This window comes from Dicentrarchus labrax, unplaced genomic scaffold (assembly GCF_905237075.1).
Source record: "Dicentrarchus labrax unplaced genomic scaffold, dlabrax2021, whole genome shotgun sequence".
NCBI classification, from domain to species: Eukaryota; Metazoa; Chordata; class Actinopteri; family Moronidae; genus Dicentrarchus; species Dicentrarchus labrax.
Window position 1 is genome coordinate 25256901 of NW_026136707.1, and position 22696 is coordinate 25279596.

Sequence of the window (22696 nt, forward strand, 5' to 3'; positions counted from 1 at the left end):
TGATTAAAAGGATTGTTAAAGAGAGAAATAGATTGTTATATCTCCACTGAAGGCTCTGCTGTTCTTGACCTGGGTCAGGAAAATACAACCCAAAATGACTAAAGATGCTGATTCATACAGAGATGGAATTTTGGCACATTAAGATCAGTAATTTGCGGTGTAATTCTTACTTTATAGATTACAGGCAAAGCAGATTCTACCCAGACTCTCCTGGGATTGAGGACACAGATGACCTATGTAATTATTATAAATCACAGGAGGAACCCAGGTATTACCAGTGCTGTGTGATGACGAGGGCTTTAGTTAGCAGATCTTCGCTAAAGCGGCTATACTTTGTGATTCGGGCTGATTAGACAGCTGGAGTTTTACATAAATCACTTTGCCTGGTGCTGCTTTCAAACTCCCTGAGGAAAACAGACAAAAACTCCACTTTGCCCTCCGTGATTTTCAGCCCCTCCAGATGTATGCCTGGGGCAAACAGTGGCGCACATCTGGAGGGTGGGAGCCCCAACTGTGCCACCACGGTGCCCTTTTCCCTGCCGTATGTGTGTTATGTCCCAGAGCAGGAAGGGTGTGTGAACTACCCACGGGATCATTTAAAGACAAGAGCAAGGATAACAGTGAGTCCATCAGTTACACAGACAGAGAAACACACACACACACACACACACACACACACACACACACACACACACACACACACACACACACACACACACACACACACACACACACCGATGACAAACTGTTATTTGAGGAGATCACTTACTTATTCCACGCTTGTCTGAGCTTCTTCGCGCTGTACACTGTAAAACGGTCTGTAATGAGAAGACAACAAACCAAGAATTCAGTCACTGAACTTTGTATCTGGTCAATGTGCATTTATCTCATCACATTAAAGTTACACACACGCTGTACTGTTCTGAAACGTCTCCAAACTAAACTTTGGCGAAACCCAACGAGCAATGCATTGGTCACATTTGAGATTTTGGCCTCCATATGTCTTCTTTTACAATAATAAGGAATAATAATTATACTAATAAGGAAATGCCCAGCATATACATTAGGTGTTTATTTCACTACACTTAGTCTATTTGTGTCTTTTCACAACACAAAGTTTTTCATTTGCAAATCTAAACATACAATTTTAGAAAACTTGTAAGAATGTATGAAATGTCAGAAATAAACTGGGGAAGTTTCATGGTGATATCTATTAGTTACAAAAAATCCTATTCATCTGTAGTGTTTCCCCTAGACACAGCCAAATTCCATTATAAAAACATGGCATTTTTATGTTTCATTGGTTAATTGCAAACATTCATACCATATAACATACTGGAAATTCTCAAATTGTGGCAGGGCCTTTATTTGTTTATTAGTGACAACTAGGCCAGTATTTGAAACATGCCTCCTTCAGAGACTAAATGTGCCTGTTTATAAGTTAATTTGATCATATTTTAGTAAGCAGCCTCCTTGTTTTCTGATCTGCTCCTGTTGACACTGTTTGCTGTGCATACAAACTCAAAACTTTCTCCTTATTCACCCATTTTCCAGATGAATTCAGCACAACATTCCCACTGCGTTAATTCAACAACAGAGTGATGTCTCACATGCACTCACCACGTTGCTGCTACAGTTTTCAATCACTTATTCTATTGCTCCCCCTTGGCTATTCTTTCCACCTAACTGCTGTTTATCCACCGTCAATAAACACTCAAATCTAACCACAGTGCCTCAAAGGGTTTATCCCTTTCGTTCCTCAAAGGCTTTTAATTTGAAATACATGTAAGAAGTATCTACAGGAAGATACAGTAATCCAAAAGAACGTGGAAAATGTGGTGCTGTAAGCAAACTTCCTGTCAGTCCTCCACCCCACGTCTGAAATTCTGCTTCCTAACCTTGAAGACCGCCTCTTTGTGGATTTCTCTCTCCTGTTGGGACAAAGTCGGAAGGGGATAGCAGAAAATACATTTTCTGTTTAGTGCAGAATGTATATTTTGACAAAAATACACTTACAGCACCTTTAATTAGTGAATGAAAACAGCAGTTGTGCTAAAAAGTGATATGTGTGTGTACTGTTGTATTGAGTGCTGTGTAAAATGTTCATTTACAATGTGAGCCATAACAGTGCAGGTAATTCCACCTGTCCATAGCTTAGCAACCAGCCTTTATGTGTTTGTTATTTGGGTCTCTTATTTATATACTTAATTTAACTGTACAACTCATTAAACAGACAGCAGCCATTTTGACATGAGTTGGTAGGGTAAGCACAGGTGTTACCAATGATAATAATTAAGGCTCAGTTCCATTTAGTGTAGCAGAGCCTTTCCAGTGAGCCAACCATTTAACCAAAACAACAGAATCAGTCTTAGCCCCACAAAATGACTGAGTTTGTTTATACAATATACATAATGATGTTGTCATGCAAAAAAGAGCTGTCACTTTTGGGTAAAATAAAAATGTTTTTTAAATGATATGTATGTACCTTTTCTCACAGCAGCCATTTTATCGTGTGATAGCAGGAAAAGGACAGGAGTAACTAATAACATTAACAGTGTGCTGTTCAATTATGTGTCTGAGAAAGCCATACAAGAGTGTCAGATCATTTTAAAGGAATGTAGCCATAATTAATGTAATCAATTACACCTGTGCTTTTCCTGCTTTTGCCATATTAGAATGCCTGTTGGCTGTGTCAGCCACACTTATTTTAAGGATGACTATGGGACAGCAGGAAAACTAAATCAAACAGTTGAAGTTTCCCTGCAATACTTTGTACATTAGCTCGCCAAATTAAGGAGTGGCTCATATCATTTCAGAAATGCTCTTGAGTAATATTGTATGAGCTATGTGCTTCTGCTCCAAAGCCAGACCACATTAAATTGTCAGAATTTTGAGAGGAGTTTGGTGAGGCAGTCTCTCCATATTTCCACAGCTATGTTTATTATGCTGTGAGCGTGCGAGGCTCTGCACTGTCCTCTTACTCTCGGCCAAAACTGCCATGTGGACACGCAGTCTGAGCTGGGCTGCCAACTGACCGGCTACCGCGCAAGCTCGCCAGCCACCCAGCGAGCCGGCCCGCCTCCCGCACTGCCAGCTTAATCCTACTCGCCAACCACCCGACTGCCTTTCAGTTCTCGTCCTTCAGCCTGCCAGCTACAGCCCACAGTGGGTCCAGTCACACAGTTCAGCGTCAGGGCTGGCCTGAACTGGACACAGCTTCCTGGGTACCAGAGGTGAAGGCTGGCAGCCAGAGTGCCCAGAAACAGGCAGAGTGAAGGTGAGAGGAAGAGAAATGATAAGATGATACATGTAGGCTGTTTATTTTATCTTTATATGTTACCTCAACTGCACAGCAGCACACTTGCAGGTCAATCTAGATTAGCTGGTGTGTTATATATGTATACATTGCAATATTAATGAATAAATTCCATATCCAAACATGTAAATCTTTCTCTGAATTCCCTCAATTTATATATTATTAAGACGTGCAAAATGTAGTGGTAGAGGAATATATCTAAGAGAATGTATACCATTATATATTATCAATGATTAATAATCAATGAACATTACTTTAAATGCAAAAATAAATAAATGTATGCTACGCTCAAGGTCACTGAAAAGTACCTCCAAAACCCCTGGAGTTCTCAAATTTAAATTGTTCTAAATACTTTGGACATGTGGAACGCCTGACAAATAGATTGAAGCTCAAAACTGGAGGTTTCTCTTCTGCTTGTCTGCACACCACTGTATAATCTACAATTATGTTCTATGATGAATGAAAGTGCTCCAGTTCGGAACGCGGTGTAAAAGCCCAACATAATATATCAGTAAGCAAGAGAGTAGAGTGGAGGGAGAGAACTAAAGCGAGATATGGCTGCAAATGAGGAAATATCTGTGGAACCTTTTCGTTACCACAAAAATGTGAAAGATAAGTGGTACCTCTACTCTGAGGTCAAACCACACTGTTGTGTTAGAATCAGAACTTAAAAGATGTACTGCAAAGGCCAGGATGGAACAAAACAAAAAAAATACAAAAAGTATGCATGTAGAAGTAATAGTGGAAATGTAATGAATCAGAAGGAGGAGAGTGATACAGGCAGCGTGTTTTGGAAATGTGTGCAGAGAGCAGTCAGCTCAGGAGGGCTCGGTGCTGTGGAAACTTTTCCACACTGATGCAACACTGCCATCTGCTGCTCACTGCAGCCCCTGGACTAGATTTCACAGTATCTGATTCTTGACAACAAATATCAGGCTATTGGAATATTGAAAAGAACTCATCAAGGACTTAGCTCCAACAAATGATTTCCATATCTAGAGAATAATCTACATCCAGTGAATTCCTCAGATGAATATTCAGTAACTATCTATTTGTACCACTGACACTGGACCAACAGAACATCCTTTCTCTTTCCTGTGCTCACTAAAGAGCTCCATTAGAAGCAAATAAAAATGTATATTATAACATAAAAATATTCATATATATATATCTATATATATATATAGATATATATATCATATATTACATTTTCTACTCTACTTTCGTCACATGCACATGTGATGTATAGTTTGGCTAAAACAGGAAACTATTTATTGGTTAACACCATTTTAAATCTTCCAATGTGTAACAGAGATAAATTCACAATAATCTAACCTTTATTTGGATGGTTTTTCAACACAGTTTAAAAAAGACCCACAGACCCTTTCAGATAATGTAAAGAACAACAAACCTCATAGTTTGCTTTGGGTTTGAATACTGTGGTATTATCACTATAGATGAACTCTGAATAGCTCAGAATAAACTTTATTCTAACCAGGAGGTAACCTTCAGAAGAGCTTTTTTAAATCAGTCAAACAAGTGCATTTGTATGTGTTAGCAGAAGATAATAATTCCATTTTATGTGGTGATTCTATTTTACTACAAAATGATTATCACAAAACATCCCATCCCAGTTTTCAACCCACAAGAATGATCTGATAAATCACTCACAATGTGCCTGTGTTGATTATATCCCTCTGATTATTGCGCACTCTGATTGGGCTTCTCCTGTCATTCTGAGGCTTTGTGATGCTTTATGAGCACCACCATGTGGTTAAGTTTTACTCTTCCTGTGTTTGTTAGGAGTGCAGCCATAACAGCATCAGATCTGCAGACATCACAACAGATGCATGTGTGTGCGTGTGTGTGTGTGTGTGTGTGTGTGTGTGTGTGTGTGTGTGTGTGTGTGTGTGTCTCTGTGTGTGTGTGTGTGTGTGTGTGTGTGTGTGTCTGGCGTGTGTGTGTGTGTGTGTGTGTGTGTGTGTGTGTGTGTGTGTGTGTGTGTGTGTGTCTGTGTTGCTCAGACAGCTGCACAGCTGTTCAACACAGTGCATGAGAGGCAAACGAGAACCAACTGTCGCCATGGCCCCAGGATGAGAGATTACATTTGTATGTGTTGTGCGTGCATGTGACCATGAGAGTCACCCCAGTTGGTCCCTAATTGGCCACTGGAGATAGAAGGCTGGGTCACATAGCTTTGTGATGCCTTGCTGCCCGCACCATCACTCTAACCCTCTTTATGTCCATCTTCGCCTGTCCCCTGTCCTCCACTCCAGCTCTTCTTCCCTCCATAAGCTAACACTAATCTGCACTCCCTCTATTCATGTTCGCTCTAAAAAGCCCTAATGAGCTCCCAGAGGGCAGGGCAGCCCTGGCAGAGCTGCCACCCCCACTCCCCTGCTGCTGCTGCTGCTGCTGCTGCTGCATTAATGGAGTACAGTGGGCCTTTGGTAGGCTGTCCCATTGGTTCATTCTGATGGTCAGGTTTGGAGTGCTGTGTATATAAACAAATGTGTCCCTGGTACATCACATGGCTTCCCTCAAAAACTGTGTATGCTAAAGTGTTAGCATAGAGCCTGCTGTCAATCATCATTGTGTACACTGTGCTATTATGGAGCCTATATGTAATTATATGTTAACACTTACATACAGAAGTGATACATGTTAGTATTAGCATCCAAGAATCTAGCAGCAGCGAGTGCTTTCCAGAGCAGCTATTTTTAAACTAATATTCAAAATTATAAAAAGGAGAAATCCATAATTCAGGACATAACACAGTATTCATCAATATCCCTACTAATAAGATTCCCTATGTGAGACCCCGACAGCATTCCAACAGGCTCCATGCGTCTGTGTGTGGTCTCTGTCACCATACACAATGATGAGTGATAATAGGCTCCATGCTAACCATTAAGCATATACTATGTTGTTGGCTTCTTGCTAACATTTAATCATACACACTGTTGAGAGACAGCAGCTGGCATGCTAACACTTAGCCTATCCTGTGCTCTGTATGTTGGTCTAAGGTTAACTGTGATTCAGTTGATCGTGAGTGTTGAAGAAGTTAGTGAGGAATGAATGTAGTCACTGCTTTATGATGTCACAGGTCTCACCTGGTTTAAAGTGAGGCAAAGAGTTGACGCCAGGCCAGGTGTCCTCAGATGGGGTGCCAAGGACCTGAAAAAACACCAAGAATGGAGAGGACAAAGTGAAGGAGTGAAGCGATACATTTTTCTTTTTTTTTTCTTAGATGAACTCCAGCAGTTTCCATGCACATCAAAACCCAATTCACCATCTTCGATGTGACCTTCTGGGTTAGTGGAAAATAAAGTAGTTAGCACTGAGGAGGGACACAAAATAACGAATCAACCACATTGCTACATCAATTCATCACAAGTTTCCCACCAATTAAATATTTTACTATTATTTCTATCCATTTCAATTTCAACGACTAGCATATACTAACTAAAACTAGAGCACATGTAATAGAGAAACTCCACCACGATTGGCTGTATGACACATTTGAACTTCCAGCACAAAATGCTTGTGCAATAGTCGTGATTAGTACATCTTTTATGGAAAGGCTGGCTGAGTTCTCACGCACACAGCCTGGGTTTATGATGACAAAACCCAGAGCAGCGGACATGCCTTCCACATGATCCATCCAAGCTAAGCAGCATAATAGTTTCCAGATTGCCAAGTTGTCTCTGATCTGCAGCACACTCACTACAGTAGAGTAGCTGCTCAGAGAACTGCTGGATATCTACTGCAATGTTAGAGCACAACGCATGCAAACACACGGTGGAATGGGTCGTGGGATCACTGGGATACATTTGTTTCAGATGGCTTTTGTTTGCATGGCTGGGAGACAAAGCAAGAGAATGAAAGTAAAGGTTGAGGGAATTACGGAATACGATTCGAGACCACATACATCCCATGTAAGAAATTACAAATTGATGTGGTTAAGGGGACATGACCAAAGTGAAATTTAATGGAAACCAGAGGAATTCAGAAAAGGTCAGAGGCTTGTTTAGCTTATGTTGGCCTGTTACTGACACAAATGTAAGTCATAGTTGATGTAATAATGAAACAAAGCCACTAGAGGGCAGTAAAGCACTATGAGGCGGACCCAGTGAGACTTCAATAAGAGCAGTCAGGGACAAAGACACTGCTGTTTGCAAGCTCAGCTACTGAACTTCATTCAGTGTCATCAGCTTAATCTACACTATTACAGTTCTGGGAGAATATCATTAATTATTTCAACACATGACAGCATACTTTGGTTTACAGATGTGAAGGGTGTTAAATGACTGCATTAGTGAAGAAAGGAATTCAGTCATTCTTTAGTGAGTAATTACCTCTGTTTCTGTTATCAAAAGCTCTACTAGTGCTTTTAGAGACGATAATATGCCTGCATTGGCAAAACACCATTTACTCAAAGGACCATTGTGTAGGACTTAGTGGAATCTAGCAGGGAAGTAACAGTCTGCAAACAACTGAATACCACTCGCCTTCCAAGCGTGTAGGAGATATCATGGTGGCTACAAAACAAACAAAAAAAGGGCTACTGTAGAAACATGGTGGTTCAACATGGATGATTCTGTAGAAGAGGACCTTCTCCCTCTGTAGATAAACAGCTCATTCTAAGGTAACAAAACACAATGATTCTTATTTTCAGGTGATTATACACTAATGAAAACATACCTATGAATATTATATTCCATTTCTGACAATTATAGCCAAGTATAATTTCCACATTCAAATCTTTAAAAAGTCATCTCCTCCTTCTACCTCGTTATAAATTCCAGAATCTGTGAATATGCAAATGTTGTTCATTTCTAAAGTTCTCCTGCTGGACACAAGATGTCTCCTACTTCACTGTAAAGTCCATTCTCAGTGGATGTGCACTGGTGGCTTCAAGTTTCTACATCACACTGTACAAGTTGATACTGGACCAGGACTGACTTCCTAACTATTTGTAATGTCACAAACCCTGCTGGTAGGCCCCTCCCCTTAAAATCAGATGTTCAATGAGCACAGAGAAACTTTCTACAAAAGTTTCCATCCTTCTAGAGTCAAACTCTGCACAGACAGCATTCAAACAGCACACTGTAGGGACAAGAAGAAACACTGGTTTCTGACTTGGGGGGGGGGGCTTAAATATGCAAATACTCCTGCAGGACAATCAAGAAGAAGCAACAACTTCTACAGCTACAGAGGATCTGATCATTTTATTCTATTCTCGTAAGCCACATGTTGATGCCTGAGTTGCTTACTCTCCTCATATTTTTGTGGGTTTTCTTTCTCTGAAAACTGCCACTGCTCTACAACCAACATGCCCAGACAATCAGAGGGGGCCTGTGGATGACTGTCAAGGGCAGATCTACTTTCATATCAAGAATAACATACACTGTATACAGGGGTGAACCAGGGAAACAGGGACAAAATGAAGACTTTGAGATCCCTGTTGAGGAGAGCTGGCCAACTGTTCAATGTAGCGTTGCACCTTCCAGCTTGGATGAGCAGGATCATAACAGGATGAGTGAGTCTTCTGCAGACAGGGGTGGGCAGGATGAGTTATGGGGGAGGAGGAAAGGTTGTGGCAGTGCTGCAGGGGTGACGTAGGGGGAATGAGGGGGCATGTGAGAGGATCTCAATCTGGCCCACAGAGCTGAAGTCGGCTTGCATTATTGATGGAAAGGCTCAGCAGCCTTTGAAGTGAAAAGAGCGAGTGCTGAGTGGAAGGCTGGTTTGGGGATGGGTGTGAATGTCAAAGTCTTTATGAGGACATCAGAGGTGGGGGGAGTTGTAGCAGTACTGCTGGGGGTGTAGGAAACATATCCTGACAGCAGCCATCAAACCAGCTCACTTAGAGAGCGACTTACTGTTAGATTAGGTGGTGCTATGTTTTTGGTTGTTTCACTATGATTTGAAATAACAATATGATGATAAGCAGAAAGAGCTGAGTCAGTCAGCTGACCTCAATCCACTTGCTCATGTGTATCATGCTATAGACCAGACTGAACGTAAAAGCCCCCAAAACATGCAAGAAGTGAAGATGTCTGCAGTCCTGGCCCCTGGCTCAGCTTTCAAAGCTGTTCCAAAACTAAATGACTCCATGACTAAATTCATTCTTTAACTATATTAATTCAAAATGTGTTTGAAAACATGTATTCCTATTTTTAACAACTTTATCTAGGGGAGTAACATACTTTCTAATAATTTCTCCAGGATTGCTATTGCTTTTCTTTCTTTCTGTTCACTGCAGAAATGTATGAAGATATTGTTACTGTAGCTTCACTTTTTTTATTCTTTCCAACATTACAGTGCAGCTGTAGCTTATTGCACTTCTGGCGCTTAAACTTACAAGTAACCTTAAATCTACAGTAATGGTCTCAAGTCATAACACACACTTTGCGTAATGTCACTGTCTAGACTTCAGTATCTATACTTGCAGCAGTAAGGCAGTATATGCAAAAAATAAAATGAATGTTTTCAGAAGAATTGCTTATCTTACTGCATTTCAAACGCTTTGGTATAAGTTGCTCATTTCATATTGCTATTGGAACACGATCTAATGGTTTTCACTGCAGGTTCCTCCAGTTTTTACTGAGCTTGGAAGATTAGCTTTTAGTTTTTATGCTTCTGCTACATATAATTCTTTCCAAAGACCCCTGAGGATAAATACTACTGTACCCATTGGTGATTGGAAATTATTCAACCTCTGTTTGCATTTGTTTTACTTGAATTGTTTTATATCTTGCATGGACTGTTTTTCTAATTGTTTCAATTACTTGTTTTATTTTATCTCGTCTCTTTTATTAGTGTTTTAATTTATTTTATTTTATCTTTAATATGTTTATTTTTATTATCATTTTGAAATGGTACTTGACATCATTTAAAAGAGGGCCAGCATTGATCTTTGAGTTAAAATAAAAGTGTATATTCAATCACTGAGTAAATGACCATTTCATATGCTAAGTAGCTATTGTCTGACAGCATCATTTTATCATGACAATGAGCATTTTACTGTATTCTAAAATGCAACAACAATTCGAGGATGGAGTTACACAGTGCTGTGATGCTCTGATGATGATGGATAACTTAACTGGACAGAGTGGTTTTTATTTTGCAAACAGTACTATATGACATTTGAACCAAACATCAGGGGTAGCACATGGAAACTGTAGTGAAAACTGAGTTTAAGCACAAACACCGTTACTTGTTCAATTACATTCTGCCTGATATTAGACGACCATATATAAAAAGAGACACGTGATGTGAAGGTGAGCACCCAGAAATGAAATTGAAGAGTCAGCACTTGCACTGAACATATGTGTTGGAGTAGAACCAACACAACAAAACAGTGTTGTACTAGTTTCTGACTGCACCATATCTTCCCTTGTTTTGACCAGCAACCAGCCTTGTGCTAATTACTACCATTTCTAAAATCTTGACAGAAAAATGCAGTGATGGATGAACTTAAAGAAGCTGGAAAACAATAGCACAGTATATAATCCCCCAGGGTTTTGTCACAAACATGTGAGTAGTTAGTTATAATGTCACAGCTATCATGCCTGTTAATATCAGACTAGCTATCTGACTAAGCAGTTTGTGAAGTAAACTACATATTATCCCACATCAGATCCTAATGGCTATAATTATATCCCTTCAAACAGGGCTTTAATTAAAACATATTTTTCACAGTTTTCATGACTCAAACACCCGGATCTGGAGATGCAGAGGAGGGTGCTCCACAGGTGGAGAGTCCCCAGAATGAGACCACTCCTCCATATTTTTTATTTTTTACTTATTTTTTTAAACTTTAAAGTATGCAGAAGGTAACAAACAATTTACCCTGTGTATACAGAATGCCAGTGGGGCTACGATGATGAGGTGTGTAAAGCTTAAAGGTGGTATATGTGTGATCAGATTTTTGGTTGGTACACAAGTTATAAATTAAATGTATTGTTTGACATTAACAACTCAGCTCAGAAACGTTTAATTCCTCTTAAGTCCCACCCCTTTTTGCTCTGTGCTCCATTAACAGTTAAACAAGCCTCGGTCAGAACTTTCTCCTTTTTTTAGATATGCTTTGTGCTAGGTTCATCTATGTTGAAAAGACAACCACATTTTGAAGATGGTTTAAGGATAAAAGTGACATATAGTCACCTAACGATCGAATCAAGTCGATTTGTTTCAGTGTTCCTGACTATTGTTATAAAACAAATTGTGAATCTACCCTATGTCCTCCTTACAAGCGTTTGTGGCTCTATAGCAGCTTAGGTTCTGACAGTCAGGAGTCATGATTCACTCTGCTGCTAGATGTTTTCATCAGTTAAATGTTAAATGTTTTCTCCTCTCTCCAGAACCTGCATGGAAAAGTCCCTTTGCAAGCACAGTGAATTCCAGACCGGGCACAGACAGAGACATATGGACATATGAAACAGCATGTTGAAAGGGAAGGCCATCCATCCATCAGGGAGGGCAGGGCTGGGTCTGTTCATCTTACAAAGTGTGTATGTGTATGGATAGACAGAGAGAGAGAGTTCTGCCACAGAGGAATTCTTGTGGGGTCTCAGGTCATGACCCTGAGCTTTGCGTGCACATTCTGCTGGACATACATACTCTGACCCCCCCATCAGCTCAGTTACAGACCACCCAGCCAGCCAGACACAAACAGTACATCTGACCTTCACACAGGAGCCCCTAATTACATTTATGTTGCCAGAGAGAGAATGAAGAGATGAGAGCGATCTGGGTAGTCAGCAGGTCAGACACACTCATCACAGTCAGCAAGACAGGCTCAGAACAAACAGTGTGATACACATTATTTCCAATCCTTCAGAGAGAGTCAACTTTGTTAAAACAGAGAATGACAATCCTGTGGCCCGCCATAATTAGGAGAACATCTAACATCTGTTTTTGGTTTGGTTTGTCAAAGTAAAACCTCTGTTCGCCTAAATGTAAGTGATTTAAATGACCTAAAAATAATAAAAAGCATGCTGGAATTTCATGTTTAAGGGGCATTCAGGGATTTAGTATTTAGTATTTCCATAAAAATGTTAAAAATGAATGCAGCAGATGCCCAGAGCCACACCGCAGTTACAGGCCCTTGAGTGATAAAAACTGTTCGTGTCAGCCTTCTAGCTGCAGAGTGGGACAGCAAAGACAAACTCCAAAAGTCTCAACAAACTGGAGGCAAAAAGAATAGACTGCAAAGCCACTAGCACTGGCTGTTACATCCAACTAATATCCCGTATTAACACTAACAGCATCAGTTCAGCAACAAGGAGCTATGAATGGTTTGTAATTAGTTTCATTTGCAACCTGCAGCAAATACCTCAAACAATAAATCATTTAAGCTTCATCTTCAAATATTCAGCATGGCTGGTTTCCCGTTCTTCACATTCTACAAATCATCAGCATCACTCCCTAATATGAGTCCAGCACCCAAAACTTGAAAGTATCCTTCGTTACCCCCTGCCAAGTAAAAGCCTGCATCTTTCAAACCGCACACCCCTAGTCTGAAATGAAGGTTTTCTGTGAAAGAAAAGTTTTAGTCTTCAGTCTTAAGTTGGGATGACCCTGATGTGCTTTTTCAACTCTAGATTTGAGCGGGATGAAGGGTTTTAGTCATCAGACATTCTTGATCTTAACTTATCAGAGAAACAAGCTGAGCTAACGTTAGCATTAGCTCAGCTCGCAGCCCCTCTGGGACGTCCTTTGTCTGGTGAACAGCGAGGGAGAAGGTGGAACTGCTTTATTCAGTGTTTTAACTGGTTTTAATCAGTGGGTCCACGTCTGGTCGTTGGAGAGGAAGAGACCTCTGTGGATAATTGGGTTCCTGGTAGAAACCTCCTGAATGACGAACACTAAAGGTGTTATTATTTTGATGTGAGAGGACGCCTAGTTGCAAAAATGAAGTGTTGCAATCTCAGCACCTTTGGTTAGGTCCAGGTTTGTAAGTTGCATTTGTTCCCTCAGAGATCAATCCCTTAATCCAAACATAAGTACCAGGACTGACCCCAGTTACAGCTGTATCCCACCCCTCATCCTCATCCACATTCCTGCCTCTTCTCTGTCTTTGTCCTAACATTGACCCCAGCCAACATCTCCCTCTCTGCTCTGGAAATCCCAAACCCACCCATAGCTGCTCTCCAACCCCCTCACAGCCAAGCAGATTGGGGTCACCTCCAGGCAGGGGTCAAACGGATCAGAACCAGAGCCAAGTGGATCAGCTGTCTCCCACTGCGACCTGGTGGAATGTGTTCAGTAAGCCCCGTCTATCCTGTCTGGGTTTCAGCAGATGGACGCTCATGTCTCTGACACAGCGGCTGTTGGTGAAATGGCATTATTTATCTCCCCAGCAGCCCTTGCTCTCTCCTGAGGGAAGATCAGCTCAAATGTGCACTGGCTTACTCTTCATAGAAGGAATACTCTCTAAATAAACAGGCTCTCTGTGGAGAGAAAATGGGTATTTGCACCATGCAGGACCCTTCCGCTGCTGTAATGAACCCTTTCAGAGTGGTTCTGGTTATGCTGTAAGAGGGCTCTTTTACAAAGGCTCCTCATACAGTAGCATCACATTCTTTTTAGCAGCATATACATACATCTGCGCAGAAATGTATTGTTTGTTAAGGACCATTTAATGGGTATGTCTGGTGAAAATCTGTATTTTCCAGCTTGTCAATTCCATGAAAAGACCCAAACCAACAATGAATGTATCTACTAACAGGTATTATGAGTGGACCCAAGCCTCGTATAGCTTCTCTCCTCTGTGCCATAGAGCTCCATTGTCATCCAAAAACTATTGAAAGCGAAGATTTATGCGCACTTAGATCCATGCAATACATCACTATATTTAGCAAGGTTTTGGTCTATCTGACTTTGATCAGAGTATACATGGTATGCCTTGATGAGTGTATAGTATGCTCTGAACGCTTGCTAAATAAAGTAAAGTGTAGTAAAATAAAAAGATTAAATTAAATATAAAATAAGTAAAGTAAAGTAAGGTAAAGTCTTACCAATTTTCTAATGAGCAAGAACAAAAGTCATAGCACATGGTATAATCATATAACCACATTAGGGCTGCAACTAACAATTATTTTTATTATCGATTAATCTGTTCATCATTTTGTTGAATAATCAATGAGTTGTCAGAACATATTGAAAAATGGTGATCAGTTTTTCCCAAAGCCAAAAGGTGACATCCTCAAATGTGTTGTTTTGTCAACAACTCAAAGATATTCAGTGTACTTTTCATAGAGGACGAAAGAAAGCAGAAAATATTCACATCTGAGAAGCTGAAATCAGAGAATTTTTTCTTTCTCACTCAAAACAATGAATCAATTCTCAAAATAGTTGGCAATTAATTTAACAGTTGACAACTAATCGATTAATCAACTAATCGTGTGAACGAAACATAACATGCTCAAAATGACAATGTTAACATGCTGGTGATGTTTATTACAGTCACAATCTTGGCGTGTTAGCATGCTAACATTTGCTAATTTGTTCTAAACCTCAAGGACAGTTGAGGCAGATGGAAATGTCAATAAGTCAAGTATGGGAAAGTATTGGAAACATTACAATTTTTGAGCAGGTGATGGCACTATGTGAAAAGAATGAAGTCAATTCATTACAGTTCATCCTGAGGGAATATGTGTCCACATCATTTCATGGCAATCCATCCAACAGTTGTTTCAGTCTGGACTAAAGTGGTGGACAATCAAAGCTGACATCCTTGGAGCCACGCCATGAGTGTCTTCAGAATTGACCTTCAAGCTCATTTAAACCTACTAGGGGTAGGCACTGCCAGTATAAACACCATTATACTAATGCAAGTATGCACATGGACAGAGGAAGCATTATCCCAGTGTAATATATGGAGTACTCCCACTTTAGTAACAGTATTGAAGGCAAAGACAGGGCAAATGTGTTTGATAATACATGCCAAAGATAGTGGACTTGTGGTTTACTCTGACTGTTCCACTGTTTGGTCATTTTTAAAATGCTCTGTACTCACTCTGTACTGTAGGCAACTTAGCTTCCTGCTTATCTTTTCTAGTGACCAGGTTTTCCTTTTTGTTTATGTTCTACTGAAGTTATCAGAAAAAGAATGACAGAGATAACCACAAGGGTATATGCTGTTTGATAACGTTATATCAGAAAGCTGCCGTCTAAGGTAGCCTATATACAAGGGATGGGACAATACATAATTGTATCGAAGATTGCGATAGAAAAACACAAGTGTATCGTGGTGAATATTCATTATCGGGACAATTGTGAATTGGGATAATCGTGAATTAAAACAAACACAGAATACAGCAACTTGAAAAAGCTGTGTAGTAAACCCTGTCTCTTAGAAATTACGTTTGTATTTTACTAAATTGTTCTCATAATTATGTTGTGGTGTACGTAGTACCTGCCAGGATTATGTCTATAAATGATGGATGATTCTTCTATGTTTTTTTTTTTTTGGCCTTTTATCGCCTTTATTTTTGATAGTGACAGCTGAAGATAGACAGGAAAGGGGAGTAGAGAGAGGGGACGACATGCAGCAAAGGGCCGCAGGTCGGATTCAAACCATGGGCCACTGCAGCAAGGACTCAGCCTTGGTATATGGGTCGCCAGCTCTACCCACTGAGCTAACCAGGCGCCCACAGAAAATGTTTTTTGAAACACTATGTATGTTATTGGGCTGGATGCTAGGTGTACACAGTGCAGGACTGTCACACCTGGGTCTGGAGTTCACATCCAGACTCCTGCAACAAATCACGTTTAGAGAACGGTTGTCATTTTATTTACATAAGTAGAAATTCTTACGTATCAAGTCACTGCTGATTTTTGAGTAATAGTCAATACGAGTAAATAGAATTGCAAGACTCCCTGTTTTGGCAAAAAACAAACAATGAAATACGTTGTGAGTGAACATGTGGCTGACGGTTACGTTAATTACATTTCCTTATGTTAATAGAAAATGTCATTTGCTCTGCCTTACGTTTCCATCAAAATGCATTTGTTGTTACAAATTATTTATACATATAAATGTAAACGTTCTAGGGGACAGGGCTGGTCTAACTTCCTAATGTACAGTACTACATTGATTTCCTGATGTATTTTACACCGCCACAAGGGGGTCCTCGTATATTTCCAGTAATTACAAAATCCTAAGCCTGTCAACATGGCTGAAGGATGGGTTTGTCCACTGTATCCTCCACAAAAATGTGACGTGTGGACAACAGGGAGATGAGGTTCCTATCTGAGATGCTATAAATATATTTGCAACAAAAAAAAAAGGAACAGTGATGTTTTAACCATTTTGATAATAAATAACATGGTGATTTACATTTCATTTGTCTTTTTCATCCCATAGTATGTTAAATACACTACATTGGAAGGAAACTGTGACATTGTAATATGGAGGCAGCATCTAAAGACATTAATCAGACCCTCTGCTGCATGGCAACAGGAACATTAATGAAACATCTTAATGCCCTAATCTGATTAATGACCATAATCACATTATTATGATCAGGTAAACTTAGCCAATGTGTGGGTTTAAATAACAAGTCTTATGTGCAGAAACATAAGCTATCATATTATCCATGGCTGTCAGATTGGTAGTGCTCATATTTCAGCACAAACAGCTATTTCAGTCACACTAATGTGAGAAGGCAGCTCGTTGTCTTTTAAGCAAAAACAGAAACACACACTTGTACGGCAATGCGCTCACCTCTGCCTGACAGGCCATTTCCTGCAGATAGACCTGTCCATATTCATACAGTCCTTCCAGAGGACGTAATCTTTTGCGTGGTGACAGCTAGTTAACCAGCTCGCCTGAGCCTGGCCTCATCCACCACGACTGTAATTCACACAGACATTCTCACAGTGTGTGTGTGTGTGTGTGTGTGTGAGAGAGACACAAAGCCACGTTAACACCTTTCTAAAGAAAACCACAGGCCAGAACATGCAGGCTGGATAACCGCAGATATTTCATTACTAAAGACACCAGCATGCATCTGAAACAGACACCTTGAATAAATAAAAGCATGTATTTACGCCTCGCTCACCCGGACGTGCACATGCGGCTCTGAAGGAACGGTGATAAGCCCAGGATGTGGCACAGCCTTAATGCTGTCAGGGATAATAACACTGTGAACGTGTGGTATCAGAGGGAAACTGGACCAGGAAAAAAAAAACAAGTACAGAAAAGCCATTTGCGGATTTATTTATTTATCTATTTGCCACAGGAGCCTAATTCAACATTTAATTGTTAATGGCCTTATTAGTGATGGGCAAAGGCTTGTGAAGAAAAGTGTTAAGAGACTTTAAGGACTGTATGTTGGGATAAATGGGTTTGTATCCATCAGGATAAAAATGTCAAAAAACTCTCAAATACTGAGAAATTCATCTTGGGTGTTTAACAGGACTGGACACTCATCAGAGGGCTAATGTCTGAGCGGAGTTGTAATTAACACTGGGGAAGTGGAAGAAAAATTGTACATGTGCTCTGATCAGGATTGAAATCACCAAATGGTACGTTGCAGTATTCCACTGCAATGCCGTGACAGGTGCCACTTTCACGTAATTTCTGGACGTGCATGGGTTCGTGTTTGGAAGATGAGATATTCAACATCTGGTTACACCTTTCAAATTAAAGATTGTGAGGTTGCAGTTTGGTTAGCTGTAGATACAAAAAGTACTTGATTAGGTTTAGTAAAAGACCATAAATTACATTGTGCACCTGACGTAACTTAAGTGCATGAATAAAACATATGTAACGTACCTGAAATAAACTGTTTGCTTTTCATGTGGGACATAAACAGCGGTCTCATGAGTTAAATTCCTGTTTTTGTTTGCAATCCATCCAACCCACCACCTCCGTATGCAGACTTTCTCACTCTTCATACAATAATTTACTATTTACTTTACCAAGTTCACAGTCGGAAATTTCAACTGGAATGCCGCGGGATTGGATTTCCAACTAGGAAAGTTGGAGAACCTCACCAACCCCAACCTTAAAATCCCAGACGTCTCCTCCGCTGGTCAACTAAGTGCAAGTTGTAGTAATATTCTGTTGTTATCAACAGGTATTGCTAACAATGGCTAATGGCTAACCTGGCTAGAGCTTGGAATGTGGTCGACTCAGGTGTGCTGTCATTCCCAGCTCCGACTCTGGACTAATGAAGTAAATGGAATGCACCATTAATCATTAAAATACTTTGATTTGTTGGCCATAAAGACAGAGTAACAAAGAAACTAAATGATGTGTTTCATATTCTTGCATGTTTGCATTTCTTAAAGTGACTACTCTGCTACTTTAATTGAGCAACAATTAAAGTGTCAAAGAAATCAGAGTATGGAGAATGGTTCAACAGACAGCTTAATTTAAAAGACAGTTCCAGTTTACTACAACTTAGTGATAGTTTTTAGATATAATTTTTCTATTGGTTATAATATTTCTGAATCTAGGAACACAGTAGTATCTCTAAAGTTAAGTCAGATGGGGCAAGAAAATCCACCGATTTCACAACAAAGTCTGTTTACAGATCCTGGGGAGTACCGGCTGCATATGAGTAAAAAGTTGTTCAAAGCCTTTAGTGTCTCCAGAGCTGTGTGAAGTCTGATAAATGTTGGTTGGGGCTGAAGACAAAAAAAAGCTGAATGTCTGACTGAACTGTTGGGGATCGAGTTGCATTGTGGGTGACATAGGCACCAGGTTTTGTCAAGGAAAACACAATATCTCTGGTTAACCTGCATCAATTTTGGTCCTTTGCTGAATGCTAAAATCAGTGGAGTTCTGTTTTATTGAAGATCCCCTCCAGACAATGACAGACTCAGGCACGTTATCATGCTTTGTCCGCTGGAAGGGCACCGAGATGGCACTTGATTGTGTTTTCTCCACTCGAAGGGCAGCCTAAGGCACTTTATCACGTTTCATCACATTTCATGGCCTGTGGCTCTGTGCGAAAGTCATAATGTACTGGTACAGAAGATGATACCAAACTTGCAAAGCTAGTACTGTTTGCTAATAACTTGCCACAAGAATCCTGCACTGAACAGCAGCACATGCAAGAGCCCCTGTTTTTGGACAAGGATGCTAACGCCCCATTACACTGAAGGCCTGGCTAACAGCAGAAAAACTCCAGGCCACCTTGTGACATTCCAACTCTGCGGACGTTGTGTTCAATGTGCCGACTCAACTCCTGGCAGGGTGCCTCTCAAACAGTGATGGAAGCTGACCTTTCTCTTCCTCTCTTCAAACAACATGGCCTTTAAGATGCTTCTGACTCCGCATAATTCATTGATGGTGCCCTTCACATGAGTCTCTGAGGCTGTGCATCCAAACTCTGACCTGTCTGACAGCCCAGACAGACACAAACACACACAAACACACAGGGCTGCAGAGCAGGCAGGATGGATGGAAATGTCAACATCGGGCTCGATCTGACAGGTGGGCTAGTTTTGTGGATCACACATTGCCTCGCCAAGCCGCAAACCTCCACATTTCCATATTCATCTGTCTCTTCTACCTCGAACTGACAGCTGAATATACTCTAACAAAACACAGAATGTGATTTGGATGAGAAATAGCAAAGGCAATGGAATATATTTACAGTGTTGGGTAGTAAACAAAGGTACATTTGAATAAAAATATCAGGGGAAAATAGCTGAGATATCAAAAGTGAAGTTAATGTTATGTTTAAGTTTGGTTCAAAGGAACTCCTGATATTTATATGAGAATGTCTTGCTATATGCTTGAAATGGTTTTATGAATCTGCAGCCCTTCAGAGGAGAACTACGGGTGAGCCTTTATTTTTTGCATTTTTATTTTTAAATGCATTTAAATCGGCATTACAAAAATGTAATTCATGTGGTTAAAGCACGGATGTTGGCAAAGCATTGATCTATAAATGACGGATGATTCTTCCATTTTTGGCAAAAGCAGCAGTTCATGCACCACTTTGTGCTAGTCACTGCACTCAGGCAACTCAAATAGAGCCCTAAATATTGTGCATAATGTTTCGATAAGAGTCCATTGCTGGTTGTTTTTTGGGGCGATTTTTGTGATAGAACAAGTAAGAGGAAAAACAGCTCTGGAGCCAGAATATTTTCATACAAACTAACTCCTCATTCACGGGGTTTATTTTGACCAATTTGACCACAGGGAATACGGTACTGAGGTGATTTATAGTGGCACCAACCTTGACATTTTTCAGAAGTATATACAGGTCATATAGTTTACCGGTAGACCTTGTATTAATGCATTTAACTTTACTTTCACAGAAAATTCTTCTCACCTATTAGTCTATTAAAAGAAGTAGTGCATCTCTGTGCATGTATTTCAAGAAGAAAAATACATAAGTGATCTGAGTTGTGGATCGGAGTGATACATTGAAAATTTTCCAGGACAACTTAGATTATTTCCAGGATATTTGGTCATTTTAATCAATTTCCAGGCATTTCCATGACCGGAAAACTAGTCTCTAAATTTACATGTTTTCCCTGTGACATGAATATGTTTACTGTGTCTCTGTAACCTTAAAGTCTTTCCATTAGCACTTCTGGCCACACCAAGTCAAACCATGCCATGCTGATTTGCATTTCCATTATTAGTTTCAATAAGTTTTGCTGAGTTGCGCAGAGCCTCGCCCGAGCTGATCCTCCTCTCGAGTCTTTATAGAACTGAGAGTGGTTATATAATTTGCTGTGAAAATTAGTGCAGTCCATGTGTTGCTTTCAGGCAAGTGAGCCCAGGTCTAACATCGTTTTGAATTACTACAGAATGCCTCTCTATGGGTATACAGTACATACCAAATCTTTTTTTTCCTTTCCTTTTCTTTGTATAGCCTGACTTTCATGCATGTAGCCATTATTTGCATATATTAAATTCTCCAATCGACCTCCATGATGAAAATGAAGAAGATTTCTGACCAAAATGGAAAGCCTCTGTAGGGAGGCAGTGTGCAGCTGAGCCTCATCGTCAGTCTGGCCAGGGGCAATCCGCCATCCCACTGTTGGGCCTCTTGTCCTATCATGGTGTGTCTCTGTGACTGAGAGGGGAGCCGGGATCACTGAGGGCCAGAGCCTCATACAGATGTGTGCAGGAAGACCCATTTTCCCCTTCTGGCAAAAAAGACAATCAATAAGAAGTATTTTTCTTCATCTCCCTCTCCTCCTTCTACGTTTTCACACTTTGCGAGAGACCCCCTGCCTGCGGGGCATCCTCCATCTCTCCTCATCCGAAATCCATCCATTCTCTGTAGCCTTCAGCCCAGAGGCCAAACTGCAGTGAACATGCTTTGTCTCCATACTTGACTTCTTCCCTGGTCGAACCCTTTCATACTCTCATCTCTGTAATTCTCTACATTAATTATTCAAGCCCTTCCAGCCTATGAATATAAATCCATTATGTCTGCCCTGCTACACTCTGCTTCAATTAAGAGATTGGGGATGAAATCATATGGGGGTATAGCAGATCAAGCGATTAAAGGATTCATGAGACTTCACTTTAAAATATTTATGCTACACTTGCCAATGCAGAGATACATACAGTACATACAGTATATGCAATTACTTAATGGCTGCTGTACTATTGTTCACCTGTCAAGTTCCAAGTAAAGCCTCTAGAAATGTTCCAGCCATGCTCCTGTGGGATTCTGGTCCATGTTGACTCCATACAAAGAGTTGACACATTTTCAGTTTTACATTTATGCTGCAAGTGTTTCATCTCATTCAAAAGCACTCTGTTGACATTCCTGGAAGCACTCCGAGATGTGCTTTGTGAGATGGAGCAATATCCTGCTGGATGCAGTCCAGTTTGACTGGCCACAGATGGATACACCTGGTCAGCAGCAGCACTAGCGCATGCTGTGACATTGAAATGAGACTTGACTGGTATTAATGAGCCTAATGTGTGTGTAGAAAACACACATCATTAGAGTATAAGCCTGTTCCTTTGTTACAAGCTGGGATGGAAGCAATGATTCATTCTGTTTATCCCACATTCTGACCCTGCCATTAGCATGTGGCAACAGAAACCAAGAGTAATGGGACAGAGTTGCACCAGCTATGTGTAAGTTCTCTATTAAGTTAGGGTGTAAACTTGACACTAAATGGTAAACAGACTGTACTTATATAACGCCTTTGTAGTCTTCCAACCACTCAAAGCACTTTACACTATGTGCCATATTCACAGATTCACACAGTGATGGCAAACGCTCATTACAAACAAAACCTAATCCATTCCCTCACATTCATACCTCAATGCACAGCATCAGGAGCAATTTGAGGTTCAGTATCTTGCTCAAAGATTCAGCAGGAGAACCCAGGGAATCGAACCACCAACCTTCTGGTTAGTGGACTCCTGAGCCA

The 22696-nt window shown here is 40.4% G+C and overlaps 1 protein-coding gene across 4 annotated transcripts in view; it reads right to left on the minus strand.

The window, feature by feature from the left end:
* Positions 1-22696, minus strand: part of cdk14 (cyclin-dependent kinase 14) — a 207339-nt gene that overhangs the window by 66074 nt on the left and 118569 nt on the right. For 3 of the 4 annotated variants that reach the window (XM_051407316.1, XM_051407318.1, XM_051407319.1), the window contains 3 exons: positions 6430-6493; positions 1899-1931; positions 770-818 (listed from right to left, as the gene is read on the minus strand). In XM_051407316.1, coding sequence (XP_051263276.1) covers positions 770-818; positions 1899-1931; positions 6430-6493 — 146 coding nt within the window. The remainder of the gene's footprint in view (positions 1-769; positions 819-1898; positions 1932-6429; positions 6494-22696) is intronic. The other variant, XM_051407317.1, reaches the window with a different exon arrangement.